This window comes from Poeciliopsis prolifica, unplaced genomic scaffold (assembly GCF_027474105.1).
Source record: "Poeciliopsis prolifica strain line A6 unplaced genomic scaffold, Auburn_PproV2 SCAFFOLD023, whole genome shotgun sequence".
Lineage (NCBI taxonomy): Eukaryota > Metazoa > Chordata > Actinopteri > Cyprinodontiformes > Poeciliidae > Poeciliopsis > Poeciliopsis prolifica.
The window spans coordinates 7,164,952-7,182,774 of NW_026562398.1; the positions used below are offsets into that span (position 1 = coordinate 7,164,952).

At 38.1% G+C, this 17,823-nt stretch overlaps 1 protein-coding gene and 1 long non-coding RNA gene across 3 annotated transcripts; one reads left to right on the forward strand and one right to left on the reverse strand.

Annotated features, from left to right (window-relative positions):
• Positions 1–521: 521 nt before the first annotated feature.
• On the reverse strand, positions 522–17,486 carry LOC129370148 (uncharacterized). The gene is made up of 3 exons (XR_008607020.1): positions 17,386–17,486; positions 1,339–1,462; positions 522–802 (listed from the first exon to the last, which is right to left on the reverse strand). It is a non-coding gene; the product is annotated as an uncharacterized LOC129370148 (long non-coding RNA).
• On the forward strand, positions 5,815–15,267 carry LOC129370147 (YTH domain-containing family protein 1-like). Of its 2 annotated transcripts, XM_055045858.1 has the most exons (6): positions 5,815–6,144; positions 6,426–6,453; positions 8,037–8,131; positions 9,095–10,693; positions 12,078–12,122; positions 14,032–15,267. In XM_055045858.1, the coding sequence occupies exons 1-6, from the start codon at positions 6,115–6,117 to the stop codon at positions 14,044–14,046; spliced, it is 1,812 nt and encodes a 603-aa protein (XP_054901833.1). In that variant the 5' UTR covers positions 5,815–6,114; the 3' UTR covers positions 14,047–15,267. The 2 variants fall into 2 exon arrangements, with proteins under 2 accessions (XP_054901833.1, XP_054901835.1); XM_055045860.1 differs by lacking the exon at positions 8,037–8,131.
• Positions 17,487–17,823: the final 337 nt, after the last annotated feature.

A 17,823-nucleotide genomic window follows, 5' to 3' on the forward strand; every position in this document is an offset into this window, starting at 1 on the left:
ACAGTGTACAATGGCTGCTGGAAAGGACAAGGGTTTTGTTATCGACTTTCCATCCAAAAAGCACCTACTGGGTAATTGTTGATTATACAGGAGGCTCTACTAATGCTTTTCAAAAATGTACGGTTGCATTACGACTCATTTGTTTGCAGCCATTTTGACGTTTAAAAAGTGCGAGTGTAAACATCGAGTTTACAGCGCCAGTTTATTTGCATAAAAGTGACAGAGCTCTAAATTATGAAAGGAATTTCTTTTTCTAATACTAATTTTATGTAATGAACATATATCTTGTATAACACATAGACTTATCCTAATTTGCTTAAAAAGAAGGGAAGAATAATAGGTTCCCTTTAATGCTGCTGCTCTGGAGTTATTTAGTCTGAAATACAACAATGTTTACAGTTAAATATCAATCAAAACACCTGAAATATTGCTATATATTTTTAAAATATTTGGTTGGAAGCAGAAAAGTAAAAGCACAGAGTCCAAAATAAATTAAAAGTATCATTTAATTATAACAGGAAGTTTGACGTCTTTGACTCCTGCACACTGAAACTCAAATCCTGCGTAAAAACCCACAGTTTGTTTGTGACCTGCAGGTGTGTTTCTTTTGACCTAGTTTGGTTTTTTAACACCTTTGAAGCCTTCAGCTCCACCACTGTCCCCACCTGCTGGAGTCTTCAGAGCACTGAGGATGAGGAGCCACCTATCAGAAGGCAGCGGACGGTGTTGCTGTATGAGGGCCGATCCATGCCGCGCTCAGAAACAAACAGAGAGGTCTTTTGAAGGTCTGGAATCCAGTGTCCTGCCAAGAAAGCACTGCTGATCAGGTTAGGACAGAGTTATTGGCTGCACAAAACACGTTCATCACATTTCTTTTCACAAAATCATTGAGGTTAATTTCAAGCTCCTTTCAGAATAAGATAGTTTGTTTTGTCACATCAAATTTTACTGTCCACAGTCCAAGGATTGTCCAGCTGTTGCTCCTTTTGTCTGATCACCCTCTGGACATGCCCCACCCATGCACTAAGTAAAAAACAACTCACTGAGCAAGTTGGAATAAAACTTAAACACAAATCAAGAGAATTATTACTCACAATAAAATCCCCATTGACAGTTGTTAACTCCACATGGCAGCAATAACTTGACATGGGGCGTTTATATTTTTGTTTAGTTGCAACCCAACTCTGATAAGTCCACTACAGAACATGTTGAAGTTCCTCCTCAGTGGGGCACGAATCACCCGTCATACTTCCCCTCCCCCTGCTCCATGGAGGGACAGCCTCCTGTGTTTTCCTCCAGAGGCTGAACCGCGCTGTGTGCGTCTGGTCATGGACTCACCATTCAGAAAGCTCGGCGCTTGTGCCTGAGGAGAATTGGAAATCCGCTATTCTTCTGATCGGAGAGGAGGAAGATGGGCTGCTGCTCCGGAAGATGCATGCTGGTCCTGCTGTGCTGCGTGCAGCTGGTGAGAGGTTTTAATTTTTCATGCTGCATCATAAACACGTCACACCAGCTGTTGCTTGTTTACTTTATGTTTGTAAAGCTGCATATAAGAAAATAACTACAAAATCTACATCAGAATGTCATTATTGTGCAATTAGATGTGCAGCTTTTTGCACTGCAAAAGCACAAACTCATATCAAGTGTTTTTTAGTCTGGTAAATCACTGTTATTCTAATAGAAATATTTTTTAAATAAGACAAAAGAAACTTTTCAACAAAAGTAACTTTTTTAAAGTCAGTTCTTTCTTAATAGTGATTGAAAAAAAAAACATTTAAATTTTTACAAGACATTTTTTCCATAATCTGCCAGAGGAACTAATACGTTTTAAAATCAATATTGAGGAATCATTGACTTGAAATAAGATATAGCTTCCTGAAAAGTTACTTCTGAGTTAGTTTTGTCTTATTTCAAATGTATTAAGATCCTTAGAAACTGGAAAATACTTAGTAAGATTTTGAGTTTTTGCAGTTACTGACACTTTGTAAAAAATTCAACTTAAGCACCTGCTGATTATTTTTAATAAAGCTTTACTAGAAAATCTTGAGTTCACAACAGAGACGCTGTCAGATTTAAGTTAATATACTAGAAACAATAGAGTTTTCCAACAAATTAAATCTACGTTGCTAAAACGTTATCTGGAAAACTTATTAGATGTTACTGGTTTGAATATAACAATGTACTGGTTTGCATGGTGTCCTAGAAAAATGTAACATCTTTTAAGAGTGCACTTTTCAGTTTTATAAAGGTTATGAAAAAAACATTCCAGAAATTAAGCATAATGAATAAAATAATATTCAAGTAAAACAACAATAAAATATCACAGAAAATGTAGAAATAGATGTGAAGAATATAATACATTAAAATAATACATTATTAATATAAAGAAATGCATAAAACATCAGTTTAATTTACATTTGTATGTAAAGTAGAGGGAAAATAATGACTTGAGAATAGTAATAGTAAAGTATTGAGATTAAACTGAAAGTAATGTTGAAAATTTCTACAACAGTTAAAATTAAATATAAATAATTGGAAATAATTTGAAAATAATGTTGAAGACTGGAAATCAAATGTTTTTTTTTAATTAGTTTTCTTTCCATACATAGTTTGGAATAATATTGTATTATTACAAGATTATCTAAAATGGCAATATTGATTTGTTTTTATTTCTACTTTGTGCAAATGTCAGTCATTTTACCCCAGTTTTAGTTCATCTATCAACATATTTCTAAAACTGTTTTTAGAAATATATTTAGAAAAGTCCTTTTGAAATAATAAAAACAGAAATTTGAAATGAAAACACTGGAAAAAATAAATAAAATAGTTCCAGTGAAAGCTACAACCACCAGGTTTGTTGTGTTTGGCTGAAATCAGGTTCAATAAAACCTGCTTATTAGTTGAGTTTTATCTGCTCCCTATAATAAATTATTAAAAAGCAGAGGTGGCCTAAGACGATAAAATCCCGGTTTCCCACCCTGCCCCCATGTGACCTCAAAGGACACCCCCCTCCCCTGGTGACCGGGTTGCCATGACAACACACACACACACACACACACACACACACACACACACACACACACACCACACACACACACACACACACACACACACACACACACACACACAAAAGTGACAGTAATGATGATGGGGTGCAGCAGCCGCACATTTTGTTTTTGGTCAAGTCTGTTGTCTCTAATGAGTGTTGGGTAGTAACTAGTTACATTGACCTGAGTGAAATTTTTGGACACTCTAGTGCACTGCAAAAACAAAATCGCTGAGTATTTTTACATTTAGTTTCTAGTGCAAATAACTTACACTTGAAACAAAACAAATCTAACTTAAAAGTAACATTTCAGCTTGTTTTAAGTCAATAATTCCTAACAATCATTTTTAAAAAGTATAGTTGATTATTTCCATTATAACACGGAAATAATCCATGTTATAATGGATATTTTTTTCCCCCCAAAATATAGTAAAACTATCAACATTAATTTTTTTTTTACTTCAAACAAACTTGTATATCTTGCTGAAAAGTTACTTATATATATATTTTACAACTATGAGTTTTAATCTCAGAAAATTAAGGCAATATTTTTGAGGATACTCAGAATTATGACTTTAACCTCAAAATACAGATTGTTTTATCCCTCAAAATTCTGAATTCTGAGTTTTAATCTCACTAGATTATTCCCGGACAGGAACATCTGTTCAAAGATGCTGAAAAGAATCCAGACAGAAAAGGACCTTTGAGATCCAATCATCATCTTCATCATCTTAATTTTGGTTGTGAAACTTGTGATCAAGGCAGGGACTTAAAAATGTGTCACGGACATAATTTTCCAGTTTAAGAATCAGATTGGGTCCTAATATATGTGTCTTTTCGTCTGTATCATATTAAAGATGAGTTCGATGAAAGCTCCTTTTTAAATGAAATCTCAGTTTTTCCCAATATTGAATGTACTGCATATTAGTTACCGCTAGGGGGCGCATAGACGCTTTCTAACCTCAAATCGGTAAAATGAAGAAGGTGAATCATTTCTCTAGAAACATTTCATTAAAAAAGGGTTGAGCTAAATGCACCATTTCTTATTGGACATCTCAACATTTCATTTTTGTTGTGAAAAACAAAAACAGCATAAAAATATGTGATTAACAGTAAAGTAATAAAATTAAGCATTTTTGGCTTCTGTTTCTGTATACTGTGGCTAACTTATAGAGAATGAGCTGTAAAAATTGTTATGTGAATTAATAAAAGTTCTATCTAGCATATGACCGGTCCAAAACAGTTCCAACAGAATAAAGTCAAATAATGTATCTGTAATATGTTTGAATTATAATTTGTGGGTTAGATTTTGAAGGGACTGTTTTAAATGTATTGCCCCATTTTTGTTTAGTTCACTAAATGAACTGATTGGGGAAAAGTGTTGTGATTGTTTTTAATGGACTTTTCATTGTTTCTTCTTGCTGATTCTGTTCTTTTGTTTTCTGCACTTCAAGAATGTGAAACCAGCTAACCTGGAGTATATGGTTTTTATTTTTGAGTTATTTGTTGCTTAAAAATATTAAAATTTGCACCTAAATATGATTTAATTGTCCTTAGTTTCACCTCCATGGTTTTTATTTGTGTCATAATAATTCACCTGGATTTCACATTAAATCACAACTGGTTATGGTCTGTTTGAGGTTTTGTGTATTTCTTTAAAATTTGTGTTATATTTCTCAATTCTTTATTTAACATTTCTAAGTTTTAAAGTTTCTTTTCCAAAATGGCGGGAAAAATGAAACACAAAATATGGCAGAAGTTTTGCCACCTATTCTGATCCAGATTCTGGAAAGCAAATTTTGAGGAACATCAAAACTCTCATCATGTCTGACTTTAAGGGGATTTTGGTGAACAGCTAACATTAGTCATTAATTTGAGTCATTATCTATTTGTATTCCTCCTCAATGCTTGCAGTGTAATTATTGTAACCAATATACTATAACATCATACAGACAACAGCCACTATATGCTTTTCATCTTCTGATTGGATGTTTCAGTAAAGTCCGATCAAAAAGTTATTTGTTCTTGAAAACTTTGTTTTCATATGTAACAAAGTATTTCCAATGTTTTTGTTTGAAATTAGATTATCTTTTCCATGATATAAAAGAAAAATTCCCCCTGAAAGAAGATATAAAATAAAAATACCCCAAATTAAAAATACATACAAGTCTATTCAGTAGGAATTTAGGCATTAACAACTTTTAATTCCTTCTAGATGTGGTGCTGTAGTATTCTGCCTGGGTCAGACTGTAGAAAAGGTTTACAGCAGACCAAAAACTTTAAAAAATATATGTATATATGTTTTTTTTTAATGAATACGTATTTTACATTGCACTTATATGAAACTCATAGATTGATATGAGATAAATTATATAAATATTTTTGGAATTTTTATAAACATAAGCAATGTAATATGTATGCAAATATATACACATGCATGTACATATGTATATATATTTAAATGTATGTGACTATATATACATCTACGAAATATATATGCATATTTATATAACTGGTTATATGTAAATAGTTATTTACTTAACTACATTGAAATATTTATTTAAATAGTTAACAATTCAAGCATTCTAATAAGTAACTTTGTATAAATGTATATATGGTTAAATACTTATATCACTATTTCAACAACAATGTTTTCGTCATTTATTATTTCATATACATTTTTAAATTGCGGTAAGCACTTTTACAAACTAAATCTGCCTTCAATCGACGTCTTTGATTTTGCCATTGCGCAGTCACGTGACCCAGCTACGTCATTTCCGCTCCTCAGGCACTGGAAGAAGCTGCTGTTTTGGGTCCAAATGAGCTGCGAGGCCGCCGGGGCTGCTCTAGTTTAGCTTGGAGGGGCTCGGAGCGGACTGAAGCCCGGCTGGATTAATGCGGACAGGGCGGCGCGACCTGCCAGCAGGGCCACGACAAGCGCAGGCGAGCCGAGTCGACAGTCCGGCTAACAGCCGCTGCTAGCAAGGCAGAGAAAAAAAAGCCTCTCCGTTGCTCTCACACCGCTCGTCCTGTCGGGGCTCCATTCCAACACAACACCTGGTGGATGAATGATGTCTGCCGCTAGCATAGACCCTCAGGTGAGCGGCGAAAATGTTTCAGAGCTGAACTGAGCCGCGAAGCCGGAGCTAGGAAGTTAGTTAGCCCAGAGAGAGGAGAGGTTAGCTGCTAAAATCATCTGCTGGGAACCCACCAAGGCCTGGACCACAGCTTCCAGTTGCCATCTGACTCCTCAACACTGCTTAACATTCCTGCCAGAATCCATCTTAAAATGCGCGCATTAAACTAAAGCATGCTGCATGTGCAAACATGACCGAAACATGACGTGTTTGTGTTCTCTCTCTTTAATGTTACCGTGAAGACATCGAAAGGACAAGATGCAAGCAAAGGTAAGAGATTAATGTTCTCCAGGCGTTAATCTATGTAAATATGAAAACACACACACACCTGCCTCCCTACCAGGTAGATTTAAAATAAAGGCGGTCATTGTGTTGATGATTGACAACACACCAGAATAATCTACAACATGAACCTGTGACGTAAACAGAGCTGGGTAGTTGCATTTACTTGAATAACTTTTTTAAAATTACTTTTAGGAGTCGTTTCACTGTGCTGCACTTTTTACTTTTACTTAAGTAATTTTTTTCTACGTTTTTTTTACTTTTACTTGAGTAAAATTTATGGATTTTCTTCCCAGTGAATGAAGAACAGGCATATTTTAACCAGAAATTTACCAGATGCAGTTTTTGGTCACAGTTTTATATTGAAAGAAATTGATTTAGGAAAAAAATTTGCCTGGTTTTGTTATAGTTTATCAGAAATATTGTAATTTTTCTAAAATATAAATTCCCAAATTTTCACTTTATAATTTGATCAATCTAATTATTTATTTTTTTAAATATTAAATTATTGATAATTTGATCAATTGCTCAGCAGCTTTTTACCAAATACTTTTTTCCAAATATGTTGAAGTAGTTCAACTCTCAAGTAAAATTTTATGTATTTGCCCGCCTCTGATTTTCACATTCAGACTTGACATTGCATTTTTTAAAATTATGTTTTCTTTAGTTATTATTGATTCAGTAGACAGATGTTAGATTCTTCTGAGTTTATAGAAAAGGCAGAAAATCTCAGAGTGGTTTGAGGTTAGCAGCTTGTCAGTTCAAAACAAGCCAAGTTTAAAATATGCGCATGAAAAACTAGAGTGCATCGATTTATCGGCGCGAATTTAATTAATTTTGAGATCAGACAAACTTGCGTGTGAAACTGATCTTATCTGCTTCACCAAAGGTCTGAAAATCAGGCACTGTCCTCTTGTGTTTTCCTGGTAGAGAGGTTTGACTGACGGACCGGCCCACCAGGTCATGTCTGCATGTTTGCAGTTAACCATAGCCACTCCACTGCTGCCAACTCAGCAACTTTCTTGTTATATTTAGCAACATTTCAGATGAAAACAAAATGCATTGGCCAAATTGGAATGTGCAGGTGAGACTTTTTAAAGATCGGTAATCAGAACTTGGCTGGACAACTGCAATCGGTGCAGTTTACCTACGATGGCTTGTTTGACACAGTGCAGTGTGAAGGCGAACCAAACCAGCTGAAAATGTAGCAAAAGTTGCAACTTCTGGACTGTGAGGTGAAAACAGCTTTCAGTTGAGCTTTCCCAAATTGTTTTAGGCATTGCGATCAAAGTGTATGTAAACATCTGACTCTGTATGACAGTGAAGAAAACAATGGTGGTTTCATCTGTTTCAATCAAGAAACCCTGTTTGTGCACAGAGGCTAGTGGATCAGTTCTCATTTGTTTAAGCTTACATCCTGGTGTTGAGCTTTCATGCAGATGATGTCAGTGTTTTATCTCCATCATGTTCATCATCTATTAGCTTCATAATAAACATGGCTCTATTTGCCTGGTTGGAAGTTTATGCAAATGATGGTGTCCGGTTTTAACAGTAGTTTGATTTTATTGCAGCCTTTCCAGTTTCAGTGCAGAACGGCTCCCTCCACCAGAAGGACTCTGTGCATGATAATGACTTTGAGCCGTATCTCACTAGCCAGTCCAGTCAGGTAGGAGCTACAGAGGGATATTTTAAAGATCTGTGACACTGAAACGCTTCTGTAGGGCTGGGCGATACGGCTTAAGAATCAAACCTCTGGTTTTTTGACGCCAGATTTCTATTTATTTTTGTTACATTTTATTTTCTCAAGACATAACAGAAAATTGGACAAAAAATATATTTCTATTCCCCTTCTGAGTTGTATGATGGTGTTCAGGGCCAGGTTATGATCTTTTTTTTTTAATAACAATATTGTTGCTGTAATAACAGAATATAGACATATTTTTACCAGAACTTTGAAAAATTAAAGGAAAAATATAATTTTGATGAAAAAAAAAGCTTCTCACGTTTGTTGCATGATCATTTTAAAGTCCTGTTCTATTCAGTCTGATGTGTAAAAAATTAAAAAAAAAATTTTTCTGGGTGATTTTTTTGCCTGAGAAATTATTGTAATAAATTGTAATATTTTCCTTTTGAGATGATTTTCAACTAACATAAAGACAATGACCTAATAATGCAAGTCTCAACGGGTACAACCTTTTAATTTCAAATGTTTAAAATAAGACACAATAATCAAAAACAAGGAAATAAGCAAAACCATGAATGAAATGGACTATAAAAGATCTAAACAAAATTAGTTTAAAAAATTTATGGAAATTGAGCTCACTTTAATTCGTCATGTAATTTAATTACTTATTATGAGAGGCTTAACTTAGACTTTATTCTTGTAATTAAAAAATTAAATCTTAACCTGGCCCTAATATTCTGACCTGAATTCAAAATAAATAGAAGCTGTAAAACAAGATGGCCGCCCCCTCGCGTCACTGAACTATGTTCACTCAGTTAATGGCGAGAAAATAAAATCTTCAAAAACCAAAAATCTGATTAAACTATTAAAATCGACGAATTGCCCAGCCCTGCCCTCTGTTTGGTTTTATCTGATGATTCATCTTGAATCTGTTTTTTCTTGTAGAATAACAGCTATCAGTCCATGACGGACCCCTACCTGTCCAGCTACTATGCCCCCTCCATTGGATTTCCTTACCCTCTTAACGAGGCACCCTGGTCCACCGGAGGCGACCCGCCGATCCCCTACCTGGCCCCGTACGCCCCCCTCAGTAATGGAGATCACCACTTCATGCCCGACACCGTGTTCGGGCAGCCCGGTGGGCTCAGCAGCAGCATTTACCCGCACCGCTTCAATTTTTTCCCAGAGAACCCGGCGTTCTCCGCCTGGGGCACCAGCGGTTCCCAGGGCCAGCAGACTCAGAGCTCAGCCTACGGGGGCAGCTACAGTTACCCTCCCAGCTCCCTAGGGGGCACTCTGGTCCCTGACGGCCAGACCGGTTTCCACAGCGACACCCTGAGCAAAGCCCCAGGCATGAACAGCCTGGAGCAAGGCATGCTGGGCCTGAAAATAGGCGGAGACGTGACAGGAAGTGGCTCGGGCGTGAAGAGCGCGGGCTCCGTGATAGGCGGGGGTGTCGCCACGGGCAACGGTGGCACGCCAGTTGGGATGCCGCCTCAAAAGCCGACGTCGTGGGCGGCGATCGCCAGCAAACCGGCCAAGCAGCAGCAGCAGAAGGCCAAGAACAAGCCTGGAATGCCGCTGGCCGGCGGAGTGCTGCCGCCGCCGCCGCCCATCAAGCACAGCATGGACATCGACACGTGGGATAATAAAGGCGGCGCCGCCAAGATGGCGCCGCCGCTACACCACCAGCACCACCCGTCCCACCTGCACTCCCACACCGCCAGCCTCATCCCTCCGCTGCAGCAGTCCCTGCAGTCCGTCCAGTCCCTCGTTCAGCAGATGACCATGCCGGGACCGCTGCAGTCCTACCAGAACCACAACTCTGCCCCCACACCCCAAACCAGATGGGTGGCGCCACGCAACCGCAACCTCTGCTACAGCGGCGGAAGCCTGGACAGCAGCGGCTCGTCCAACGGTGGTGGCGGTGTAGGTAACGGAGGCATCGCTGGGTTCGTTCCCGCCAATCCTGGATCGGAGTCCCACCCGGTTCTGGAGAAGCTGCGAGCGGCCCACAGCTACAACCCCAAGGACTTTGACTGGAACTTGAAAAATGGCCGCGTGTTCATCATCAAGAGCTACTCCGAGGACGACATCCACCGCTCCATTAAGTACTCCATCTGGTGCAGCACGGAGCACGGCAACAAGCGGCTGGACGCCGCCTACCGGGCCATGACCGCCAAAGGTCCTGTCTACTTGTTGTTCAGCGTCAACGGCAGCGGCCACTTCTGCGGCGTGGCGGAGATGCGCTCCCCTGTGGACTACGGCACCAGCGCCGGAGTCTGGGCACAGGACAAGTGGAAGGGCAAGTTCGACGTGAACTGGCTGTTCGTTAAGGACGTGCCCAACAGCCAGCTGCGCCACATCCGCCTGGAGAACAACGACAACAAGCCGGTCACTAACTCACGGGACACCCAGGAGGTTCCTCTGGAGAAGGCCAAGCAGGTGCTGAAGATCATCGCCCAGTACAAACACACCACCTCCATCTTCGATGACTTCTCCCACTACGAGAAGAAGCAGGAGGAGGAGGACGTCGTCAAAAAGGTAATTATGTGATCCTGACCAGGCCACATACACAGTTCTCATGTGAAGTGTCGCACCGTGAACTCTGGGATTGACTGCCATCTTGACAGTTGCTATGGTGTTACTATGACAACAATAAGCCACAAGATTAGAACTAGATTATCTAATTCCTATCTGATTTATAAACAGCATAAGTACTTTTCTACTGTACTAGCAAAATTAGCTCAGCTAACTTAGCTTTCATGAACACTCTTTGCTTTCACTACGTAGTTAACGATGTCTCATTTGATTGGAGGCAGCCTGTCCTTATTGTCTGATATATTTTCCATTCTGTCTTACGGCTCGATCTCGACAGCAGCCATTTTGTTCATGTGTGCGTCTCTCTCACATTGGTCACATATTTTCATTTCAACTGTGACTCCAAACCACTCTTTTTCTTCTTTTCCTCTTTCTCTCTGTGCTGGTTGTGCTACACACAGACTCGTTGCCATAGCAACTGGCTGACTGACAACAGCTCCACTAATGTATCAGATTTCCACACCAAGAAAAAGGGCACTGCTAGTGATACAATTATGTTTTCAGATTTGTTTAACTTGTGATGAGTGAACGTCTGAACACGGCGGTTGTTGATTAGCTAATCTAAACTCCTGCTCTTCTGATGATCTGTCGGAGTCGGCGTGCAGGTCGTCCTTTTCTTGCGTTTTTGGGACTGAATCTAAACACACAGAATTCTGAAGCACATCTACATGTTAAGGTTGTCAAAGCCAAGCGAGCATAAGTGCTCTGCTTCTCTTTCCTTTGCTTTTTCTTTGTATTAAAACTTTTTCTGACCTGTAAAGTGTGATGTGTAATTGTCTGGTTTGGGGTGTGGGGGCAGTTAGCACCAAAAGCACCAAAGCACTGCATCCTTTTTTCTTTCATCTATCGCGCTTACCTTTAAGATTTAGCACGTCATGTTGACATCGTGACAGCTAAACCCAAAGGTACTGATCGTCGCTGAGGGATCTTGCGGACGTGATGTCATGTTGCAACATGTATATAGATGGAGTATGTATTTAAACATACATTTTTGCCTAATCACAGCACAATTATGGCTCCGACAATTATTAGAATTAGTTGCAATGAATGAATTATTGAAATAATCAAGTAATTAATCATTTTTCTAATAACAAATGTGTTTGTTCTCTGGAAAAAGTTCTATTAAGTATGGTAAAAAAAATTCTGAAATGATTTGTCATGTCCTCACTTATCCCATCTCAAGAAATGAAAGTTTAACAGGTTAAATAAAAATTATTTGAAAGGTCAAATGAAATTTTAAAATTCATGTTTATGTAGTTTTTGCTTTAAAATTTTGAACCGTTGTGTCCACATTTTCTCACTGGTTTTATGTTCTTGTTTTTACTAGAGCTATGAGCCTGTCTCCATACAGAGTCGATCCAGAGTTGATCAGGTAAACTCAGCTTAATCTTGCTCCTCTTTGCTGGGTTTTGGGTAATAGTGAAAGAAAATCATTAAAGTTTCAGTAAAAAATTAAGCTTTAGATAAGTGATCTTTGTTTTTTTTGTTTTTTTTTTCCAAATAAACTGTTTCCAGTGCTTAATCAGTGCTTTCCTAACACCAGTTATACATATTCTGACTCCCAACACCCAGAAAAAGGGAAAATAAAAAAAGGTTTTCTTGCTTGGCTTGGGGGAACGAATCATTTTCCACAGGAGCTGACTGCTGCATTTATGAACAACAAGCAATTAAAGTATGAGCAAATGGTCTAAATGTAGCACAAACCCAATAATTTAACACAAAATGATCTGTAAGGTGTTGGATTAGCAATGAAAAAACATTTTCACTTCATTTTTTATTTATCAGCTGTCACTTAGTGAATTTGGGTAAAATAATCTCTCAGAACTAAACTTTTGCATTACCTCACAAAACCTTTTGTTTTTCCAGGGGACGCAAAAGAAAAAAAATTCAGATTGTGATAAATTTAGGATCAAATATTTACCAGAAGGACTCGCTATAACGCCTGCTGTAGAAAACGTAACTGTATCGAGCTAGTTGTAGCGCCCTCTCTGGTTGAGCTCTGGAACTGCCGCCACCCTTGTGCGGTATCATGTATTTTTGTTAGGCATCACAAAAAGACGGTCGGCAGTATTACACTTTTTCTTTTTACGACAAACTGTCAAGTTTTAACCCTGTAATTATGTACATATGAAATAATTACTTTTGAATTAATTACACTGAAAGGGAAAAATGTCAACAATTGGTTACTTTGTCAACAGGTAATTCTTTTATTCTGCTTAGGACGTAAATTATCTTACTACTTCTCTCATATGACATCCTTTAACACAAGATGTTGACTGTAAGATGTTTGACATCCTGCAAAATTATATGAGCCGTTCAACATTCTGCGTAGGACAATATGTGTGAACATACAACCCATGACCTGTTGGATCGCCAAACATCTACACACAGCTTCAGCAATGATTCGACTTGGGCAGGGGTCTCAAACTCCAGTCCTGGAGGGCCGCTGTCCTGCAACTTTTAGACGTGCCTCTGCTGCACCACATCTGGATAGAGTAATTAGGTCATTAGCAAGGAACTGACCTACACAGGAAGGAGGTAATTAAGCCATTTTATGCCAGTGTTTGGTACCTGAGGCACATCGAAACACTGCAGGACAGCGGGCCTTGAGGACTGGAGTTTGAGACCCTAGGGGTGTTTTGATTTAGGGAACCTTTGTATCCACTATACTGAATTAGTTTTTATTAAGTCAGATTGTTTTTGGGAGCTTGTGTGATGTGAGGGGTTAGCTGCAGGTGCAGGTCAAATACAAGTTCAATTCATACATTGATCCTGTTTATTTGATGTGTGTGTATTAAAGAAAGTTTGTGTGTGACCTTTTTAACTTTTTTCTGCTGTTTAAATGATTTTATAATTCACGGGTCAGAAATGACCCATTAGACAATTGTACACCACAAAAGATACATTTTTCTAATGATGGGGTCAATTTAAGAAAAGTCATACAATTTCAAGTTGGAAAAAGATTTAGGGTATTTTTTCTACAGCTAAACATTCAGTGAGTCACTTTTGACCCGCTAGACAAACAAGGGTGAAACAAGGGATTCAAAAAGATTGGTTTTAAAACCAAATGTAACCGTACATTATTTTTTTCATAATTAGTTAACGAAGCGATCAGTTATGACCTGAAGCTGTTAATATTTGCAGATGTAATCGGCTTTTAAATAATATTTGTGCACTTATACTAGATGGCATTTTGAGTCTCTGATTCTGGGAAATGTTTCAACATATTTTAACTTTGCAGGACTGATTGAAGGTATTCTGTTCTCTTCTGTTTTTTCTAGGACCGTCAGAAGTGAACTGTAGAAGCGAGCCTCTGAAAAGATCGACACTTACATTTGGGCGGACACAATGAAATCAGAATAAAAATCCAGACGTTACAAAAAAAAAGTCAAAAATATAATTGTTTTCTATTTATTAACAACTTTGGCCCGTGTCGAACCTTTTGAGCCACTTTGCTCTGGGTTACTTTGTAACGTGTGCAGGGATGAAACAATATTTCACCATGTAAAGTTATTTTAATAACATCAGTTAACTTTTTTTATCCTTGGAAGTTTACTCAGCTAAGTCAGAAAACAAAATATCTGCACGTCTGACGACAACCTGCTGCTGATATTCAGTGACTGTTCACATCGTGGTTTGTGTGTTGAAGAGATGTTAAGTGCTCGTGTTGGTTAATCTAAATGAGTGGAGAACACTTTAATGACAAAACGTCTGCTATCTGTGTGTGTGGCCAGCTGTGTTTTATATCAACATCAGAAGAAGAAGGAATAAATACCTTCTTGATGCCCATTTTCATTGTAGAAAACTTTTTACTTTAGTGTAAAACTGAAGGTTTCTGTTTGCAGAGATATTTATGTGCAAGGCTGTGGAAAATTAAACCATAAATCTTTACAAATGGCTACAAAAGAATGATCTGGAGTAAGGCTTAGCATAATCGTTTGGGGAATAATGAAGCCTTAATTTTGTTTTCAGCATAGCAAGAGAGGAAAATTTTCATTTTCGGGGAAAGAATTTTCTTTTTGATTAACTTTTCTCTTAAAATCCTATTTACAAATTCTGTGAAATTAATACTGCTTATTAAAGCCAGGTATGCTTTTCTTTCTCTTAACACCATTTTAATCTTGACATTATAAGTTTCCACTCCATTCTCAGAAGCTTTAATGTACCAGAACAGAAACCGCCTCAAAATGTTAAGCTGTAGCATCATTATTCTTCTTCTTATTGACCGATTAATTGTCAAGTATATGGAAACCAAGAGACTAGCCTGTGTGGTAAATGTTTGTAAAATTTTTGTTTATTTTTTCTTTTCTTTTTTTTAACTGCTTGCTGTATTGTGTGTGTATGCAAGAGTGGCAGAAAGCAGGGGAAATCAGAGTTATACTGTATAATGGTATTGGAATATAGAAAATTTATGCAAAATTTTACGTCACCCTTGTATTAAATATCTATTGTATCAGAGGTCACTATCACATTCTTAGATTTGATCATGTTCGTTATTAAAGATATACTTATATGTTGTTTGTGTTGGTTTTATTGGGTAATTTTAAATTATTTGCACTTTATGGCATTGTTGTGTGGACATGGCAATTAAAAACGAGCTTTAAAAATAGGACAATACAACAGAAATATTCATTATTTTCCCAAAGTGGGGAAAATCGGCTGCAGCACTGAGTTATGTAGGCTCACCGAGAAAAAACAAATATTTCAAAATATAACTTTATTTTTAAAGTGCTGAGAGAAAACTTAAAAAATACAAAAACCTAAATATATTACAGTTTAAAAAACAAAATACCAAGAGAAACATTAATAGGTATTAAATTAAGTGTTGTGCACAATTATAACAAAAATACTGAGCAGTTTTGAAAAGTGTTGTACTTGGATCCAAGGGATGAAGGGCGACTGAGAAACAATGACAAATGTCCATGTGTTTTTGCATAAAATTCATCATTTACAATGTATAAAAATTAAAAACAAATGAGCAGTGCCTGCAAAAATTTAACTTCAAATGTGTAAAAAAGTAGAAATATCTGGATTTTTTGTGGTACCAATTGGTCCCGTGCAAGACGACTGCTTTATAATCCACATCAATCAATAGATGTGATCACATTATGACGTCTAACCTTTTTGTAAGTAGATTTTAATATAAAAGTATTTTTCTCCCAATGTATTGGGGACCTCATAAAATCAGTCCTGGGGCCACAAATGGCCCCCGTGCCACATGTTGCACACCCCTATGGCACTAAATTCATGTAGGAAGGAGGTAATAAATCATTTCCTGTCCTTCATGTTTGTCAGTGCAATCAGCAGCAGAATCGCTGGATTTCAGGTGAACAAGCACCAGGTGTTGTGAACCTGCTCGGGTCCAGATCTGAGGCCGCCTGCAGCGCGTGATCCCGCTCTTGGCATTCACCGCGTGCCTTAATTGTATGGCTAATAAATCAAGGTCCGCCGTGAACACGAGGAGCGGCGACCCGGTCCACATCGGCAGGCCGGACCGTTTCATGCTGAAACGTCCCGCCGGTGCGGCCTGCGGTGCTGTCCGGTCCGGCCCGGTACCGGTCCGATCTGCGGCGGAAGCTGCATTTAAATGCCAAAATATACGACGGCATCAAAACATGAATCAGCTGCGCCTCTCCGGTGGAGAAATCCAGGATCAGACGATGGATGTGAAGAAGAAAAAAGGCCGGACAGCCTGTCGGTGTGACGAAGCGCTCCGCTGATTCCCAGTCAGTTCTCCCAGTCACACCAATAATAATGATCAACAAAAATAAACGGCTTGTTACGGTCCAGTTTGACCATTAAATGATATTAAGCATTTTGCAACATGAACGACCGACACTGGCCTGCCCGCACAGCTGAAGCGGTGACGTCATGACGTGCGTCCAGCCGTCATGAAAAAAAATAATAACAACAACGCTGGCCTGAGCAGCGCTGACCAGGGTCCTGAAACCAGATCTGACCAGAACTCCAACAACAATACCAGTGAAGAAACATCAGCCCAGACGCCGCGTGCCCCACAGCACGTTTCATGTTGTCCAAAGGGCGGCACGGGGGCCATTTGTGGCCCTCGAAGTGATTTTGTCTGGTCCGCCGACTGCAGCTCAAAAATGCTGGCACGAATTTGGCCCATTCAGTGAAGAGCACATTTCACACCAAAAACTCAGGAATGTTGAGATTAATCTGATATTTTGTAGAAAATTTCAACTTTTGGAAATGTTTCAAAAGTTGAAAATTTTATTTAAAAAAAAAAGAAAATTTGAGATTAATCTGAAAAAAAAACAAACATGGAATTGTTTGAGTTTCAAAAGTTAAAAAATTGCCTGAAAAAATTCAGGAACTTTGAGATGAATCTGCAGCGTCCAGGTTGAAAAGATATATAAATAAAATACCATTAATAACTCAAGCAGTGTTGTTCTAACATTTTATATGAATCTTTTACCCCATGTGCTGCAACTATATTTTACAAAACATGTATTTATTAAACGCTAACATTCCTGTACCACGTATTTTAAATGTTGACGGTTGACCAAAGAATATTAGCACCATCTAGTGACTAAATACAACCATCACACCCAGTGGCGAACTTCACATCCCGCAGGAAAACTAAACATATATTTACACATTAAAACACTCACCGTGTTCCCTCATCAACCAAGCGCCAACTAACCGACAGACTGAACATCTTTACTCCGACCGGCGCCTCTCTCTGACCGAGCAGTTAATTGTCAGTTAATTGTCAGTTGGCGAAGCTTTCCGTTTCAAGCCCTTTCAAAATAAAAGCATCGACTTTCATCTCAACAGATATGAGGAAACAAAATACTAATAAGGTCATTTACAGAATCTAAAACAAAATTCTAGAAAAATTGTGAAAATCTTTGAGTTTCAGACATTTAAAATAATGTCAGTTTTTGGAAATGTTCTGAGTTTCAAAAGTAGAAAATGTACTAGAACTATAGAGATCTTGAAATTGATCTCAAGAGTTTTTTTCTAGAAAACACATGGAGATACCAGAGATTCAACAGTTTAAATTTTTTTACTTTTGGACATTTTCTGTGTTTCAATTTTTGCTAGAA